General features: G+C 36.4%; 1 protein-coding gene across 1 annotated transcript in view; it reads right to left on the minus strand.

The window, feature by feature from the left end:
• GBE1 (1,4-alpha-glucan branching enzyme 1) overlaps positions 1–19,562 on the minus strand; it is a 138,336-nt gene that overhangs the window by 48,668 nt on the left and 70,106 nt on the right. Inside the window, exons 8-9 of the mRNA XM_053935256.1 lie at positions 4,986–5,101; positions 4,110–4,237 (exon numbers count right to left, since the gene is read on the minus strand). Coding sequence (XP_053791231.1) covers positions 4,110–4,237; positions 4,986–5,101 — 244 coding nt within the window. The remainder of the gene's footprint in view (positions 1–4,109; positions 4,238–4,985; positions 5,102–19,562) is intronic.

Here is a 19,562-nt window from a genome sequence, read left to right on the forward strand (position 1 = left end):
CAGCAGATGCAGAGTTTGAAATAATTAGCTCTCTTGAGCTCCAAGTAATCAATAGCAAGTACAAAGTAGTCAACAAAAGACAAATTAAACCTTCATTTTGTTTATTGATATTTTGCATAAAGAATTGCATTAAAAAAGTTAAACATAAAGTACACTAAGGAAGAAAAATACAATCTCTATTATTTTCCCAAAATCAAACCTATTGATCCAGCTAGTCCTGGAAAGTGACATGCTCTTACTGCGTAATTTTCCCGTTTCATATTGATGAAAGCTGACTATTCTTAAATTTGTAATTCCATGTTCTCAAAATATTTATTTCACCATGTTGTTAGGCAATTTTATCATGCAGCATCCTTTTCTAAAGTTATCTGGACAGAAAATGCAAGTCTCCAACAACTGCAAAATATCCATCAGTACTCAATTTTATTAACTTTTGTGGGGGAATGGCGTCTCACTAACAGCAGTTATGGATTAACAAACACTCTTGCATCTACACAAGAGAATTTATGGAATTAATACTGACTAGAACCAGGGCTTAATTAGGAAGCTCATTCTGATTTGCTGGATTCAATCCACTTTTCAATTCAATTGCTGCACTGGAATAGTGAAAAAGATATTTACACTTCAAGTCATATACATATACACAGACACTGACATAAGGGAGGAGATCAACCAGATCACCAGGAAGCTCATGGATGGCATCCCAGGGGTGGAAGGCAGGGCTGCCATCCAGAGGGACTGGCTGGAGGAATCAGTCAGCAGAAATGTCACACAATGTCAGAATGTCACCAAGTTAATCCCAGCCCTGGGATAGGCCACCTCCTGCATCCATAGGGGCTGGGCCAGCCAGGCTGGGGAACAGCTCTGCTGGAGAGTAAGGGCCTGGGGCTGTGGGCCAGCAGCAAGCTGAGCTTAAGCCAGCAGCCTGGCCTGGCAGCAGGGATGGCCAGCACATGCCATGCTGTGTCAACAGCACAGCCAGGAGATCAAAGGAGGGAATTATCCCCCTTCAGTCAGCAGCCATTGGATCACACAGAAAACTGTCTACATTCCACACGCTATAAAAAAAAACAAATAGTTAAGTGGAAATTCTTTACAAACTTTTAGATGTGATAAAAATTTCAATAACTCTCCTAAATCAGTCAGAAAGGACAGACACAGACTCTTGGTCTCTAGGTTATACAGGACATGATGATATGAAACAAAAGCCTTTTTCTGTGATGCCATGATGCCTGTCTGGAGGACAAGTCTGAGATTTAAGCAGCTCCCATCTACTTTAGTCACAATATTGAAAGCCAGACTTTTGGGAAGCAAAATTCCAAATTTAACAGTATTTATATCGATGTCTACAAATTTTAACTGGACACACACACACACAAAAAATCATAAATAGTTTGTTTAGTAGATCTTCCATCAAATGTATATACTTCTACCAGGAAACTTCCTAGCCTGGTATAGCCCTCAGACTACAATACATTACTGATCTTCCACAGAGGGGGCAATGAAGTGACAATATGTGATCCAAGGGGGATCAGAAAGGACTTCAGGGCCTTGAGACAATTGGTAAGGGAAGCTGAGGCAGAAGGCCTTTTCTCCTCTATAACTCTAGTTGAAGGCAGCAACACTGAAAGAAATGGATGGACTGAGTCTATTCATACCAATGTATGAATTGCTCCATGGCTGGTGTCACTGCCAAAATGTTGGGGGTTTTGGTAGCGTATGCTGGCTTTAGACAGGAATCACATTTCTCAGTGATGTCTGTATTGGAAACAGTTTAATTGGGCCCATGGGAGTCTCACATGGTTTAGGGGCTGCACCTGAGTTGGGGCAACCCCTGTTATCAATCCAGGCTGCATGTGAACAGATCCAGAGCAGCCACTGAGAAAGACTTGAGGGTGCTGGTGGGTGAGAGGCTGGACATGATTTGTCAGTGTGCTCTTGCAGCCCAGAAATTCAAACCTATCCTGGGCTGTGTCCAAAGTGGGCAGCAGGAGAGAGAGGGGATTCTTCTGCAGGGCTGCATCCAGCTCTGGGTTCCCAGCACAGGAAGGACAGGGACCTGCTGGAGTGAGGCCAGAGGAGGGCCACAAAGAAGATCAGGGATAGAGCACCTCTGCTATGAGAAAAGGCTGAGAGAATTGGGATTGTTCAGCCTGAGAAAAAAAGCCCTGTGGTGACCTAACTGTGGCCTTCCAGTACCTGAAAGGAGCCCACGAGAATGGGCCCACGAGAATGACAGAGAGGACTTTTTGCTAGGATATGTATTGATGGGACAAGGGGGAATGGCTTCAAATACCAAGAGAGTAGGTTTAGATTAAAGAAAGTCTTTACTGTGAGGGTGCTGAGGCAGTGGCACAGGTTTCCCAGAGAAGCTGTGACTGCCTGTTCAAGGCCAGGTTGGATGGGGCTCTGAGCAGTCTGAGCTAGTGGAAGGTGTCCCTGTTCATGGCAGGGAGTTGGAACTTGATGATCTTTAAGTTCCCTTTCAACCCAGGCCATTCTATTATGCTATGATTAAACAATTAATTTCAAAGCATTTGTTCAGACCAGGTTTGAAGAGCTGCATATAAAACTAGAAACCTCAGCATACTGTTTATTTGCCTTTTTGTGTCTATAATACTTCAGGCATGACATAATTTTGCTTAACATTTTTTCTTCCCATTATAAAGAACTTTAATTACTGCTTTATTTAGAAGACCAAAATGAAAAACAAGCGTATACTCAGTAACACCTAAAAAATTAGCAATTACTAAGACAATGAATATACAGAATATTAAAAAGCTGTAAAATCATCAATTAATTACATTAATTAGGAAATATATTGTAATTAGTTATGGCCAGAGAAGAACATTTTTCTCACATAGCACTGATTCTATAGGCAAGCAGACATTCTTCACTGTCTTTTGTAATTTTCAATTATGTCAATAGTTTCTCATTCTGAAATTCTCCTTTAACCATGAAGCACATTGATCAATTCTTTGATTCATGTAGCGACTTCCCGAGGCAGAAAATTATGTATTGAAAAAGAAGCAACTCTCAACTTAAGCATGAGAAACTGAAGACACATCTTATTAAAAAAAAAAAAATCTCAGGTAATACAAGACAGCTAAACTCAGATTTTCTTTGGTAGGAGTGCTTATAAGCTAGGACTACCTAGAAAATTAACTGATTTAATTTCAAATAAGCCTACAGTTCAATGAAACCACCTCCAGTTTGCTACTGATTGCTCCCCAGATGCTGCTCTGGCAGCTTATCATTGAGCTCTTAGCAGTGGTTGTCTATGATAGAAGACTTTACCATAAATAAGAAATGAAGTTAAGCAGTATTTTGCTTCCTAAAGATAGAGAACTCTTAAGCATCACAAACCCTTTTATTAGAAATCCATATAGTCCCTAATGGCATCAGATAGAGCCCACTTTTTCTTTTAAACAAAATGAATTATCTAAACATGATCACAGAAAAAAATCCTCCATATTTAAATTACTTTTCTTCTGGATAAAGACAAAATATCAGTGAAAATTAGAATTTGGAATGTTCTGCTGTTTCATACTCTCAGAAGCTCCATGTGCCAGAAACATTTTTCAGGGAACAAAATTGATCTCAATCAACTCAACTAATATAGTCTATTTACTCCTTTAGAAACCTGGAGAAACTTAATAATAAATTTAAATTACCCCATATATTTAACATCTATAAGTTTATTGCATTTAATTTGAAGGGTAATTGTCAGATATACCCATATAATTCAAAATATGCAAAACATCATTAGGGTTGTTAATCTTTAGTACCACAGAGCACTACTGACAAATGGCTATCATGCACAAGCAATAAACTAATAAAAACAATTCTCATTACAAGTTCAAGGTGATGAAGGAAAAAAAAAAGAAACTGCCACATTAATTAATAATCTATTAATGCAGAGAAAATTCCCAGAGTGCATATTCAGGTTGTTTTTTCCCTACCAGGCAAAGTCTGTCCACTAATTAATATTTTTCAGCTCATGTCACTGCTTGAGTACCCAAAGCGTGACTTGATAATTAACAGGAAATTCACATCCTAAAGCAAACTAATCAATATTAATGTCACTGAGGATGGCAAAATGATCTTACCTCTGCTATGGTTATGCATTCTGGGTGCAAGGAATTAATCATGTGATTGGCCAGCATCAGGTAACACAAAGCATCTTCATCCACATGTAGGCCAAAATATTCATTGTAATCTCCACTGAACCCTGTGCCTAATAAGACAAGAAGTTTTAAAAAGCCACGGTCAAGTTTTATTTAGGAAACACAGGTATTTCACTCAGTATTTCATTTTATAAGCACAGAGCGTATTAATGATTTTCCATCTATCCTCACTGCAACAATGCAAGAAAATTAGCAAATCTGGATTTTTTTGATCATTCACAAAATATCCTGAGCTGGAAGAGACCCATTAGGATCAGAGTCCAAGTCCTGGCCTTGCACAGGACCATCCCCCAGAATCACATCCTGCATCATCCAGGTGTTTTAGGAACCTTCTGAACCTGTTTGTGCCAGCTGTGTTGTGCTCCCATCCAGCCATCCACTGGGGCACTCCAGCCACAGGACTCATCCCAGTAGTTTTGCTTATGCCAATCATGTCAAAACCCTAGGAGTGGGCTAAAGCTTCGAGCTCCTCTTTTTTGTTCCTCATGTGTGTGTTGGTACAGAAACACTTCCAGTGTGGTTTGTTATAGCTGACACCTTGTAGAGCAGATTGAGGGATCTTCCTAGTGCTTCTGTCCTCAAGTTTTGGGCGTGCCATCCCATTGCTCATCACTAGCACACCTGGTTTTGTCCCTTTCCCTTTCCCATCTAGCTTTAAGCTCTACCAATAAGCCCCTCTAGTTCCTGTGCTAAACCCCTTTTTCTCCCCCTGAGAAACAGTGGACTTTAGAGCAGTATTTTCACAGCACAACAGAGCTGTAACAGGAGGGCTGAGATCAGGGCTGATAAATCGCTCACCAATGCCGTGGTGGTGATACAACATAGACGTAACACCGTCAAACCGGAATCCATCAAAGCGGTAGTCTTCAATCCACATCCTCAAATTAGACAGAAGGAATCTCAGGACTTCCCAGCTGAAATAACATGAGCAGAAGTTTGTTAAGCTTTAAAAACTTTGGGATCAACTACAGTTCCTTTTACTACGTCCTCCACTTGCATATGTGGCATTTGTATTGTACGTTTTACTATTTTAATGACTTCTTCCCTGTTTTTCATTAACCTTTCCCTAAAAGATTTGTCTTTAAGTCTTCCCCTCTGTACTGCACAAAATCTTAAGACTGGAGATAGGAGGTTAGTAAAAACTTTCAACTATCTACACAGACATCTAACAGGGTAGTGTCTGAATGCATATGCTATATTCTACTACCCATACTTGCTGGTGTAATTTTTCCTCTCTAAAGATGGGTACTCTCTGTAGGAAAAGATGTTATAGAAAAGGAATAAAAATTTTAATAGGCAAGAACTTTCCTCCAAGATTTTATGGATTTATAGCAATTTTTAGGCATAATTGCTGTTGAAAAGCTGCCTTTCCCAATTAATGACAAATCCCATGTCACCAGCAGAATACCAAATCACCTACTATGTTGCAAATCTACACATTTGAAAAGTAAACCAAGGGAAAGCTGAGAAGGCATATTTTGAAGTTCAGAACATCAGGAACGTGGTGTAACACACACATGCACAAAGCATGGAGATGAAATCAAAATATAAAAGAGGTTCCAAAATTAATAAGCATGTGGAAACATTCATGAACAGATTTTGATATTAAGGAATAAAATAGTTCCATGAGCAGTTTTCCTACTATTCATCACTTATTTCTCCCTAGGCATTGGTCTCTGTAGCTTCAAAAGACCTTTCTACTGTTCACCCTCCATGGCACAGCCCTCTCTGACACCCTCATGTGCATCTCCTGCAAGCCACAGCTCAAAAGAGCTCACCCATCTCAATCAGCCAACACATAATGTAGTGAAACTGGTTTTGCCCACATCTTCCACGCTTGCCAATGTTACAATTTCTCTCTAACCAGTTTCCCAAGTCAGCATAGCTGCAACTCCAAGTTTCTGTTCAGAGAAAAGTCCAGCAGCAGGCAGGGTCTCCCCAGCCACGCTCTGCTGGGTGAGACAGAAGGGGCAATGTTGCACAAACCACACCACGATTTACCTATGCACATGGTAGGCATAGGGTAGTGAAGGGGACCCTTCCTACATTTTATTTAACAGACATCAGAAACAGCAATTTCAGGAAGAAATTATGACACAAGGAATAAACTCCATTTTGACAAACAAAATGTCACAACTTTCCTTCCTCCAAAAAACTTCTTCATATGAAGGATGCTTTAAGTCCTGAGTAAGTGGTATTAGAAGAAAAGATGGGAGGCTATGGACACATTATAAAGTCAAATCCTGATCTCACTAAGTAGCCAATTCTGATTAACTTCCATAGAATTTTAATATTTCTCCTTCTTTCTGCATACACTGTACAGAGATACACATTTGTGCATATAAAGACAGCAATATTACCAAATCAAAATCTCAAAATTTAGGAAATGTTAATCAGCTCACTGTGAATTCCCTCAGTTCAACACTTTTCCTGGGCATGCATTACATGACAAGACTTTTTTTGTTGTTGTTGTTGTTGCTACACTCCCCTGCTTCAAATCATCCAATTCACAAGTTAACAAGACACTAGGAAGATCTCAGGAGCTTGTCTGAAGAACCTTTCATATATTTATTAGTTCTCAGGTGAGATGGTTTGCAGAGAATGAACAAGATTGAGATTGCTCTGATATTGAAAGGGATAGAGAAGTATCAAAAGTCCTACAAACTGGCAAACTGGTCACAAAAAAGCAATTTTGTGCAAACGTTTGCTCTATCTTTTTCTGACTCAGCATGAAATTCACAGAAAGCTATTTCCTGCAAGCTAAATACTGTGAGAAAAGAGCACAGCATTTTAGCAAATAAAAATAGCATCTCACACAGAATTAGGATAATGCATGCACAAAGAGTACATTAATTATTACAAGCACCATCCAAACTTAAAAGTTATTTCTTCTCATTACAACTTCTTGACTTTGTAACCTTAAAGTCCTTAAGATGGTGAAGAGGATTTGTACATTTGTAAAACATACACAGAAGTCTCAAAATGGATAACAAATGTAATTTTTTCCACCATTGTTGGCATTGAAGATTGATCTTTGGGAAAAGATGGAGAACCAGCATGAACATAAATTGTAATAACTTTTAGATGAAAAAGTGACAGCAATAAGAACAAAGAAGATGAATTTGTTGCACTAAAGTATTAGTAAGAAAATTTATGAGATCAAAAACCTGAGTGGGAGCAGCAGATGTTTTCCAAGCATCTGATTGCACATGGGAGAGAAGATAATAAATAAATAGATAAATAAATAATCATATTATCACTGATTTTAGTCTAAACTTGGAAAAAATCAGGTTTAGAATAATTTTTAAGAAGTGTATCAAGTACTAGCAACCATATTGACTTTTAGAGAGATAACTACACAGCTCCAAAACATGAACCAGAATAACAGATTTTTTGAGACATGCAAATCACACAAACCATACAGAGGTTCATTTTTTCATCCAAGTCAATTTGTTCATGGGAGCAGCAATATTAGACATAGAAGTTGACAGAACAAATAACTTCGCAGAAAGTCAGCAGAGGCCAAAATTGAAGAGGCATAATTGAGATACATCCACTGCAGAGGCAGTAATTCAGGAGCATTTCTAAAACAGTACATCCTTGTATTTTACAGACCGATATGGAAACAGGATAGCATTCATTAGGAATGTAATTTCTTCCAGAAAAATGCCATATCTTAAGTTATATCCTAAAAATCTCTCATTGTTGCATATTACAGAATTGAGGAAGTTCTTTCATTGTATGCATGATCAAAAACAGGAAGGTTATGCTGTATCATCATTAAGGAACACAGTGATTTACAGTGTAAGAAAATGAAGCAATTCAGAATTCATTCAGATATTCAAAACAAAGAAGGTTTTTGCAGAGAAGTGTTGCTGGATTTTTTTTCCCTTCACCCTTGGAGCCCATAGCTCATTTATTAAAAACAGATTTCTTGTTTGAAAAAGTGAAATGAGCACATCTACCTAGATGACCTGGTTTCATGAGGTGATGAGAAATTTAACAACTTTCCTATACTAGGTCAGCAGAAAACCTGTGAAATTGCTTATAAGACACACTCGTTATTTACTTTTTTCCTCTATACTAACAAAAGAGCAAAATAATGATTCACCATAAGCATTTTAAATTCCAGTCCATGACGAACATGAAATATTTATATGTAAGCAATGCATTTAAACCATTTAATATTGTCACTATGGACAAAAAATAATATTGGCTGTGTCTAATACAATCTGAAGATGTAATTCTTGAACCATATTAATGTCGACCTTTAGGAATTGCATTTATTAATATGTACTGGAGAACTGCTGACCTTATAAGAATCTAGACTTTTATGATGATATTCCTGTTTCAGTTCTTAGTGCTTAATTAACTTAAGACATAGTAGCACTGAATTGCTAAATCATTATTTCTCAAACTACCCCCAAACACTTCAACAGCTGACTGGCTTAAATTCAATCAAAAGATTGCTTAACAAAGAAATTGGCATTAAGTCTAATAAATACATTGCTAACTGCAATGCTAACTTTCAGGAAATCTGGTACAAGTTATTTTATGGCCTAAACACCTAGATATAATACAGAGGTGTTCTTTTTTTCATCACTGCTTAAGAGTATAGAGCAGTTCCCCTGTTACTTAGATGCACTTTGTTTGACTGAAGTTATACAAAACAGTAACCAGTCTTACCCTATTTGGATAAAGCCCTTTATATTTCAACCTCCTTAATTTATCACAAGTAATTCCCCTCTGTCGTCTGCATAAAATCATTGCCAAGATACCAAGTTGTCTTTAGCCATAAGGGGTTGAGAAGCTGAAGCAGTGTGGGAGTGCCTGTTTAAACCAAGGGACAATCCTGACTCCCAGCACTACACTGCTCTCAACATCCACACTCCACTTACTCTGAGCAGCATTCCACGGTAACATACTCAGCTCTGTCAGTCAACAGAATGTGCTAAAGTCTTTAATAGACCCAAAGAACTTTTGTCTAGCAATCCAAACTGCACCACGTTTCCAAAACAGACTGTGCAGACAACAAATAAAAGAGCCGTCCTCTTGGGGCATATGCTAACCTGGGAGCTGAAGGGGTCAGTGGTAACACATCATTTCCCCTACATCAGTCCCCAGAAGAAAGAGAATCAGTGAATTAACTTCTAAATCCAGGAAGAAGGTTTTATTCTTAGCCACAGAAATTGAGGATTTATTGATGACAGCATAATTACAAAGCCAATAATATTACATAATTACAGACTATATCAAATAAGTTATTGAAACTAATGTTTCCTCTAACAGTTAAAAAAATTGATACTTTTATCAATAGTTGTGTTCTTTGCTTAAGCCTTAACATCCCATTCCCTCCATTAAAATTTCAATGCCAGCCTTCAGGAAAAAGGTCCTTAATTATTTAAGTAGTACTATGAAAATGTCATGAGAAATCAAAGGGAAAGGACTATTTTTGAATTTCGAAGCATTTGTTCAGTAAAGATCGGAAGTTCTTTCACAAACTAAATCATATTGATTTCTTTTAGGCAAAAGTTAATAGTGGTAAATTAACTGGATGCAGGGTTGCACAATTACTTCTGTGCCTTTTTGTGGACAAAACTCCAATTTTTCATAAACCACAGACAAATATGCATATGCGTACTATATAGAATGGCTTAGGCTGGACAAGACCTCCGAGACCATTGAGCACAACTATTAACAGCACAGTGTTCACTACTAAGCTATGTCCCTGTGTGTGCCACATCCACACATTTTTAATACTGCTAGGGATAGCTCTTTCACCACTCCCCTGGGCAGCCTGCCACACAGGACACCCTTCCAGTGAAGACATTCTTCCTGATTTATAATTTTGAGGCCATGTTCTCTTGTCCTGCCACTTGCTGCCTGGGAGAAGAGATCCACCCCACCATGCTACACCCTCCTGACAGGAAGTTGTTGAGACCAATAAGGTCTCCCCTGAACCTTCTTTTCTCCAAACTAAGTAGTCTGAGTTCCCTCAGCTATTTCTCATAGGAGAAGCAGTTTGGCTTTTTATATATATATATATATATATGTGTGTGTGTGTGTGCGTATACAACAATACTAATATATATTATACATAATCCTCATTATGTTTTATATATTTACACTTTTCTATTTAAAAATTCTAATAAGCAGAACACTGGTTATTATGTAGCTTTTTTTGTTTGGTTTGTTTTGAGAGCGAAAAAGAACAGCAGCTTTGAAGATGCAGAGGGTTTTCCATTTTAGTTAAATCTGGAATTCTAGAGTGCCACACCAGACAACAGGCCTTCTGCAACCATTAATCCTAATCCCCATAAATCCACTGCTATGCAGCGAGAAAGCACTTTTTTCCAATATGCTGTAAACGATATAATAGTACTATGCATTTATTAGACTTATGGACTCAGAGTCAGTAATTACTTTGGCAAAATGAATTCTTAGAAATAGGCACATTGTTTATTCATATAGAACCAGTAGTTCTGAAGTGTTCATGAAAGTATTTTAACATTTTCCCCTCAAAATTCTACTTCCTCTGTTGGTACAAAGCAGTGCCATACAGCAAGATGAAACAAGAGTTTCCCAATTTTTGACTGCTTAGACATTTGATCTATGCTTTGAAAAGACACTTCATTTTAATTGTGCAGGTTAATTCTGCATCAACTCTCTCTCATATTTTGCCAATTAATTAAACCTGTTTATGAATACATTCACACAACTTTCCTGAAATGCCATTTGCACAAAAAGACATTTCCTCCTCAAATGAACTATGGATTATATAAGGGTTTAAAATAACCTGCAAGCAAGCAGCAGTATCCTAGGTTTACATTTTTCTGGCTAGTCCTATCCCCACTTGGTAAGAGTCAACTAGTATCAAATAAGGCATTCAGTTATTTGCGCTATAAAATGGAAGCAATAATTCAAATACTACTCAGCAAAGGTTATGTCCTGCAAAATGTGAATGTAAGAACAGCCTTGGAGGCAAAGCAGGTAGGTACTTATTGTAATGAAATTTAATACTCTTGATGCTTTTTGCTCAGTGGGCTTTCTGAGGTAAATAGAAACTAAAAGAAAACAAGTTAAGTCTGAAGGCACTTACCTGCAGTTTTAAGAGAGCCTGCAAGGCAAACACATTTAAAAATAGAGAAGGTATCAAAATAATATTACAAAACTCTTTTAAGTGCTGATAAAGCCTACATGGATTTCAGCTCAGATGTGGATAAATTAGCATTTGTCCCACCTATATTCTACTCAAGTAAATTATACACTAATAAAATAAAATCTTTGAGAGTATTTAAAATTCTATTCTCCCAAAATAAACTTCTTAGACAGTATTAAGTTAATTTGGTTATATAATCATCTCTGCACATTAACAAACAAAATTTGCTGTTCTACAAAATACAACCAAATCACAACTTTAAAGATGTACTGTCAGAATTTGCATACAATTTAATGCAATTTATGATTTCCATAATTAAACAGTAGTTTACTGTTCAACACTGAATTTGCTTTCAAAGTAAGTCTAAATGTAGTGCCCAAATAGCTACAAGCTATTACAGATCAGGTGATTTGATTTTAAACAGACCACTATCCTGAACTTTACCCAGAAAACGGCACCAGAGTTGAGATGGGGACTGGTAAAGAATCAAGTGTCAAGGGAGATTTAACTACTTTGTTGTGAGGTTCTTTTTCTCCCTTGAAATAGTATGCTATTATATATGTATAAGAATAGACAACTATTATCTTCAACTTTCTTTATTCCCTATATAGGAAAACAAAATTACACTCAAATCCAATTCATTCCATTAGCAGTGACAAAATATTAACTATCTGGCCAATTGTTAACATTTTTAAGCTCTACTTTCTAAAAACCATCTTATTAAAAGCCTGAAATAGCCTGAAACAGCTTTCTATAAACCTAATTTCATTTTTTATTTTAAAATACTGGTTCCCTAATTTATGCTCACATAAGTGACTTCAAAGGGACACTGAGAAGGTGTCTGGTTCACACACAAAAATCTTTAAAGCATTTGTATTATGCCTGTGTACCTTCAAAATGCAAATACAAACTGGTCTAATTTGAATTCAGGTGCATTATTTTTTCTAATGCTAATGACTAGCAACAGGTCATGCTAATGACAAGCAGCCAAGAAGCAGAATTCTTCACAAGAGAGAACATTTTGAAAAATCCCAAATAAAAGCACTAGAGAAGTGAAGAAAGACCAGACCTCTGCCCTTGAGGAAATTCTAGCATTAATACAAACATATAATCAAATATCGGTTTTTCCTAAAAGTTAGAGAGCACTGATGATTGAAAAGCCTTTTCTGCGTACAGATGATGGCAAATCATAGCTGCTGCAGTGGTGTGAGGCTCAAGTTCACCTATACCATGATACCTCATACAATACTCTATCATTCTACTGTTCAGTATCCACATCCTACTATAGTTTTTTTTGGTTTTTTTTAAGTAATTACCTTGAAATTCCCAAATCAAAACTTCAATCCTCAAGCAACAAAGTATGTCAGTTGCTTTTTATGTTCACATAGCAAAATCAACCTCATAAGGAATATGAGTTATTATCACATAGAGAAGACTGAAAAGGGGGCAAATTTATGCATTTTACCAACCTAGGACATCACCTTACAAGATAATATCTGAATATCCTTTTACCTTAGATCTCAGAGACCAGCACACTGAACCCCTGAAGACTTAGTTGCCTGTCTATATTTTATTGACTGAAAGTCTATCCTTCCCTTCATCCCAACTAGGCAGTTGGTAGCAATGTCAAATTTACAGAAGGACAAGAAAATTTTAAGAGGAGTGAAAGTGTTCATTATCAGTCATCATCCAGTACAGACAACACAGGAAGCTTCAGAGATACTGACTCCATGTCTTGAATAGTAATCTACTGATTTCTAACCCTGGGAAAGCAGGGGCTAAGGGAAGTTCACACTTGATATTAGCTTATGCAAGGCTTAGATTACTTCCTCTCTTGCTTCCAGATTTTATCCCCAGCATCAGCAATTGCTCTGGATACAGTCCAAAATGTTGCTTTCAGCACCATGGGATGAGACTGCTCAGTTACATGACAGACTTTGGCACAGAGGGCAGAAAAGTTTGTACAATGAATTATTACCTTCACAGAAAAACACTTCCAGTGGAAAGCTTGAAGAGCCTGAAGACTGTCTTAGATCATCCCCAGCACGAGATTCAGGGACTCTGCAAGGGGAATGAGACACCTGGCAAAGCTGACCCAGGCATGCAGCAGACCCCTTTCTATTTGAGGAAGCACAGAATGCAAAGCTGCTGCATTTCCAAAAACCACCACAGGACATCTGAAGTACAGGGTTCATATCAAATAAAAATCCATCCTTAAGCACAGCACAGTATTTCTCTCTTTGCTGTGCTTTTTGAGGTTGCATTCTTCAAAAATGTAATTAAAGAAAGATATTAGCTCAGATTGGGCTGTGCCAATAGAGTTGTGAACTTGCAAATACACTTTCTGTATGTTTTATAAATACTTTTTTTATCTAAGAGACCTAAAAAAACAGGTTTGTATTCAAAGACACCTAGTTTTTAATCTCAATTTCTTACTAGATACTGTCATTTCAACTATATAATTTGTATTTCATGAAGATAAATATGAGAACAATAAACACATTTATGACAGATTGTGACTGTAGCTTTGTTTAGTAAAATACATGGCAAAATTATTATTTGAATCATCTCTGGAATAAACACCTACAATGTAATTCTTGTATTGATTCACAGTTATACTTTGTTTTATCCATTATTCTATTTTTCAAGCATTATGTACCTATTTTAAAACCTCTTGTGACCTGAACACATTTTGACATACCCACTATCTTTTTTAAGCACCAAATTTGTAAGCTCCGCAAAAGACAGGTGGGAAAGACACTGTGCCGAAATGTATTCAGTTGTAATCCCACTAAATCAGTGAAATGAGATTTTGACAATGGAAACCTCAGATAGTATCTTGAAAATGTTGAGAGAAGAATTAGCGTCCTTAGATAGAAATTGCAAAAACCATATTCAGCTGCCTAAAGCTTACTTAGAAAGTTGTTTACAAACAACATATTCTTCCACATTTGCAAAAGCTTTGAGTACTGTATTTACATTTTTACATCAACAATGGAATGGCAACTCGCACAACAAGGCAATAGAACCCTTTGATAGTTTTAAACCAACTTCTGTTCTTCTACAATAACAGATTAGTGCACGAGATCTTGTACAAGATCACGGAACACAGAATGATTTGTGTCCAAAGGGACCTTAGGGATTATCTGGTCACAACGCCCCTGTGGGAAATAGTAATGTTAAGATGATTTTTAGGAAGTTAGGAAAGTATGTATTAGAAATAGAAAGAATAGAGAATTAGCTGTAACTACAAAGTCTGAAAGTAGAAAAAGTTATAATAGTATAGTAAGTAAGGATATTAAATAATAGTTCAACTTTTAGTTTTAGTTAAGAGGGACTTGAAGATTACAGAAAAAAGTTTAGTAAGATAGTAGAAGGTTTTAAGTTTAATAATGGTGTATTGTGTATTGTTAATAGAAAAAAAATGTTGTGTGAAGTAAGTGTATGTACTTTAGTTTTGTTTTGTTTGTGAGATAAAAATAACTATACTAACACACCCCCTTGCCATGGGCAGAGACATCACCAGCTTGGAGTCCTGCGCAACCTGAACTTAAACATTTCCAGGGATGGGGCATCCACAGCCTCTCTGGACAACCTTTTTGGTGTCTCATCACTCTCCTCATGAAAGGTTTTGTTCTTATGTCCTTCCTTATGATCTAAATCTACCCTTCCAGTTTAAAACCATTGCTCCATGTTCTGCTACCCGTGTCCTGTCCTGCATCGCTTCCCTCAAGCCAGTCAGACACACCACACAGTTTGGTGCCATCCACAAAGTTCAATCCCAATAAGTTCCTTAGGGACACTACTTGTTACTGATCTCCATTTGGAAATATTAATCTACCAGTACATTTCATGCATTGGAAACATGTTTATTTTTAACACTAAGGCCTTTTACTGAAATGTCCTGATTTTTAACTGAAATTAAATCAACTATTCCTACAGATATCCTCTATTTCAGATCATATTTCACTGCAACTATAACTGATCCTGGCTTATGTGGCAGCAGAGTGTTAGCAACTTTTAATTAAAATATATCTGAAGTGGAAACTTCATAATATTACAGGAAACAAGTTTTGTTGTCTAGACCAGGACAGAATACAAAGAAAACTAAAGCTAAGATTCTCTGAAATAGTTTAAAACAAGTTTGCCCTTGCATATATTGACAGTCTAGCATTGCTGGCAAATGAGCTACTCTAGCCTCAGACTCTAATCAAATGTTTCTGGTTTTCCAAATTTGGGGGAGGATGGTTCTGTGCTAAGAGCAACTGTTGTTGAAAGCTACAAAACATTTTCCCTTTCCAGTACACAATTAATGAGTTTATAAGAACGATATTTTGCACTACTTTCTGTAAGTCACAACCTTTTTTAGCCAGTTTGTAAGCTGGATAAGGATTAGAAAGAACATCCAGCTGAAAGCTGTTTCCCATTTCCTGACAGACTTTCAGTTTCCTCCCCAATTAACCCAGTGACAAAATAATTACCTTGAAATTTCTTATAACAAAGTCAAAGTAGATTTTCATCTTTTCCAATGCCCTTATCCAAGAAGGTGGTGGCAAAGGAAGCCTGGAAACATTGATAATGTAAATTTTGGTGCCTCATGGTTTACTTTTTTCCTCTCCAAAAAGCATTCACTTTGTTAATCACCTACAGGGCTTAACCATCCATCCCAGAATGGTTATAAGCCCCTAACTAATTTGTAGGAAGAAAAATATAAAATTTTAGATTTCAGGGTAGTGAATAGTCTAAAAATCCCAGGTAATAAACACTAACCACTCAAATCCGAAAATGCGGAGAAACAGCAATGGAAATTTTTTGGGATATTTTTTTCTCAAGTGTTTAGCTGACTAATTACTCCAATTCACTGATTCTTTGAACAGAGAACTATCTATGAAATCTTAAAAGCAAGAGTTAAATTTCATCAAGATAAAGGAAATTTCACCAAGTCATTATTCCTAAAACCAGATGTATATACAACATTTTGAAAGATTATGCTATTTGGTTCCTTAAACACAAGCTTTTAGAACTTGCTTCTGAATGTTCAAGCTAATCCATTTAAAACTAAATGAATTAAAATAGATCTGTTATATTTATGACATAACTCATAATAAGAAATGTTTTTGGCTGGTAACTGTGACTACATTTACAGTCACAAAATGTCATTCAGACAAACTTGACACTTGAAGCTGGTGAAGTACAGATATTTCTTTTGTGTGAAAAATTCTATTTATTATTGTTATTATTTACCAGCCAGACTAACTTGGTGTTGTAATAAGTTAAACAATAACTTAAATTTTTTTTTCCACTTTTTTTGTTTTTTTCCCTTTGGGCAAGAAGGGAAGGGAAGGAAGACAAGAGGGAAATTAGCACTGCTTCCACCTGCTTGAAAAAGGTCAGGGTATGAAAACATAATACTGTACTCATAGGGGTGATTTCACTTCCAGCTCTGGTTTAATAACAAATGGATACTTTCTTCAAAAGACACCACTTTCTCTATTACTCTACTGGAGAACTGTCTTAGAAAATTTAGATATACTACTAATAATAAGCCTGTGCTAAAATGTGTTCTAAAATATCATGCCGTAATCAACGGTGTGCTACACTGCAATCAAAATGTTGCTAAATACAAACAGCAAGAGGAGAAAAAGTTAATGATTCTAAAGCACTGAATAAAAAAATAAAGAACGCTGCCAATTTCTCTGAAGCTTTGTGGGCTAAAACCACAGGCTGTAGAGTCTTTTTTTTTTTTTTTTTTTTTTTTGACAAGGAGAAAGGAAAATGGCCTCACTCCACATAATGAAATGACAAATTCTATGGTGTTTACATAAATCCCTGCAGCCAAGAAGAGGCAATCTTACATGTTTATTTAATCAGGAAAGTGACAACAGTCATTACTTTACTTTCTTCACATATCTTAAAGGAATAAAGAATAAAAATAAAGACCACAAAGAGAATTCTGCTCTTCATTGTGAAACCTTTTGATAAATACACTCAGTTAAACACTCTGTGCAATGACTAAATATATTATAGATACAAAAAAATTCCATACTTTTACTTAATAATTCTCCAGAGAACTTCATACTCAGCTCTTTGTTTGAACAAATTAAGTCGTCTCCTACAGAAAAAATTACGAGAGCACATAGTAGTGACTATGGATGTGCTTTTTCATTCTTGTTTATTTGTTCACATGTATCTATCCTTAAAACTACACTTGACAGGACTTAATTATTGTGCAGTAACACTAAATAAATCAAGGGGTAAGGTCTACAAAGTATTACTTGTACACTTGCTTTCCTCTGCCTGAAATAAACTCATTAATTGTAGCAGTATAACTTAGAAAAACTTGTGTCAACTATCTAAATTATCTATTAATTAATCACACAGATAATTAATTTGTTTTTTTTTTCCCAGATAACTTTATACCAATTTTCAAGGGCTGACAAGGAATTGTAATATAGATACATACAAATATTGGGTAAAGAGGTAGCCCCCTTATCAAAGAGGAGACGCAGGGACGAACCAGGACAAAGATGTTTGATTGCAGTTCTCATGGCAAACTAGAAAGAATTGTATAAAGATAGCTTTTTTTTTTTTTTTTTTTTACGAGAAACTGCCCAAAGCAAATCCATGGGGAAAGTAGCCAAGAAAATACAGTATGCTTTTAAAAAACACCAAAAAACACAAACCACTCTTTTTTTCTGACCTAGTATAGAACAATTTGCTTTGTTTCCAGGGATAAAGCTTTTAATAGAATATCTTCCTTATTCATTAAGACACTTTTGACATGATACACTATTTCAGTTCTTCTGACTTGTCTTGTAACTACATCAGCCAAAACAGAGCCAAAAGCTGCTCCCTGTCCATCCATTACTCTTATAATGGGGACAGTAAAAAAAATCTTTAAATATTCTTTACAATTTCACAAATCATTTCTTAAGTATCAACTCTAACAAAATTTCTTTCGATAACAACAGTTCCAAAGTCATTCTGGCATTTAAATAACCCCTACAGAAAACATTCATATACAGCTGAGTATGTCCTTATAAAAATTCCCTAAATTTTAGCATGCTATCACCAGTACAGTCCCATCCCAAGCTGAATCTCAGTCACTGGCTACTGGTGGGAAACAATTTATTTGGACAGAGACAGCTACTCCCTGAAGCAGCAGCCTGCTCAGCTCTTTTGGGTGCATTGCTCTCTATCTCTACTTCCAATCACCTTCTAGAGACAGGAGCTTTTGCCATTATGCCAGTCTCAAGAAAACATAGCACCCCTTTCAAGACTTTATGATCAACATAATTATTTGCAGATTATTTCTGCTCTGTTGGCCATACATACACTACTGACTTTTGGAAATGCTACAGCATTTTGATTGTTTTCTACTTTGTAGACATAACTATTAATTGATTTTTTTTCTCTGTTATTTATTTTATGCTCTCTCTGGTGAGCTTTGAAAAATTGGATTTCAAGTGGATCTGTGCATTATACAACATGTACATAATAGAATCAAAAAAACCCAAACAATTGTCTTAATGTTTCCATCTTCTTTCCCTGCTATGAGTTGTACCATGCCTAATTTTCCTCCAGCCTTGAATTTCTTTGGAAAAAACCCTATTAGAAGAAAGTCAACATCCCTCATTTCATTTGTGGATTCTTCTCAAACTTATACAACCATCAGCCTTTTCTCCAGCACATTCTATTCACAACATATGCTGCTCATGTAAACTGCTGCAGCAACCACTTAAGAATGCTGTGGAAGTTGTCAATTCAAGTGTGGATTACTAAATGCAAGGTCATTACTGCATTTAGACTGATGCAAAATGATTCTCTGCAATGTGTGGAATCCTAGCTAATTTTAGATATTTATTGAAATATCATCAACAACTTCATATAAGTGTAACTGCATTTATTCAATATATGACTGAATTTAAGTGGCTACAAGTGGTCACCTCTATATTTCAAAATGTGCTACCTGACAAAATTTAGAACAATTGACTGCAACTTTTTAGTGTGCCTGTCTTCACATCTCAATATCTTGCTTTATGGCTGTACCACTTTCTGTGCAGCTACATTTTAAAAACTTTACACAAAGCTGTGAATGCTGTGTTGGAGGTTAATTCGGGAAACTGGACACGTCAAAGAAAGCTACATGGATTCTTATGTGAAGCTCTCAGTTTTAAAGCACCTATGGATTTAAAACTTCAGTCTGTTATACCAAA

The sequence above is a fragment of the Vidua chalybeata genome, chromosome 2 (genome assembly GCF_026979565.1).
Source record: "Vidua chalybeata isolate OUT-0048 chromosome 2, bVidCha1 merged haplotype, whole genome shotgun sequence".
NCBI lineage: Eukaryota > Metazoa > Chordata > Aves > Passeriformes > Viduidae > Vidua > Vidua chalybeata.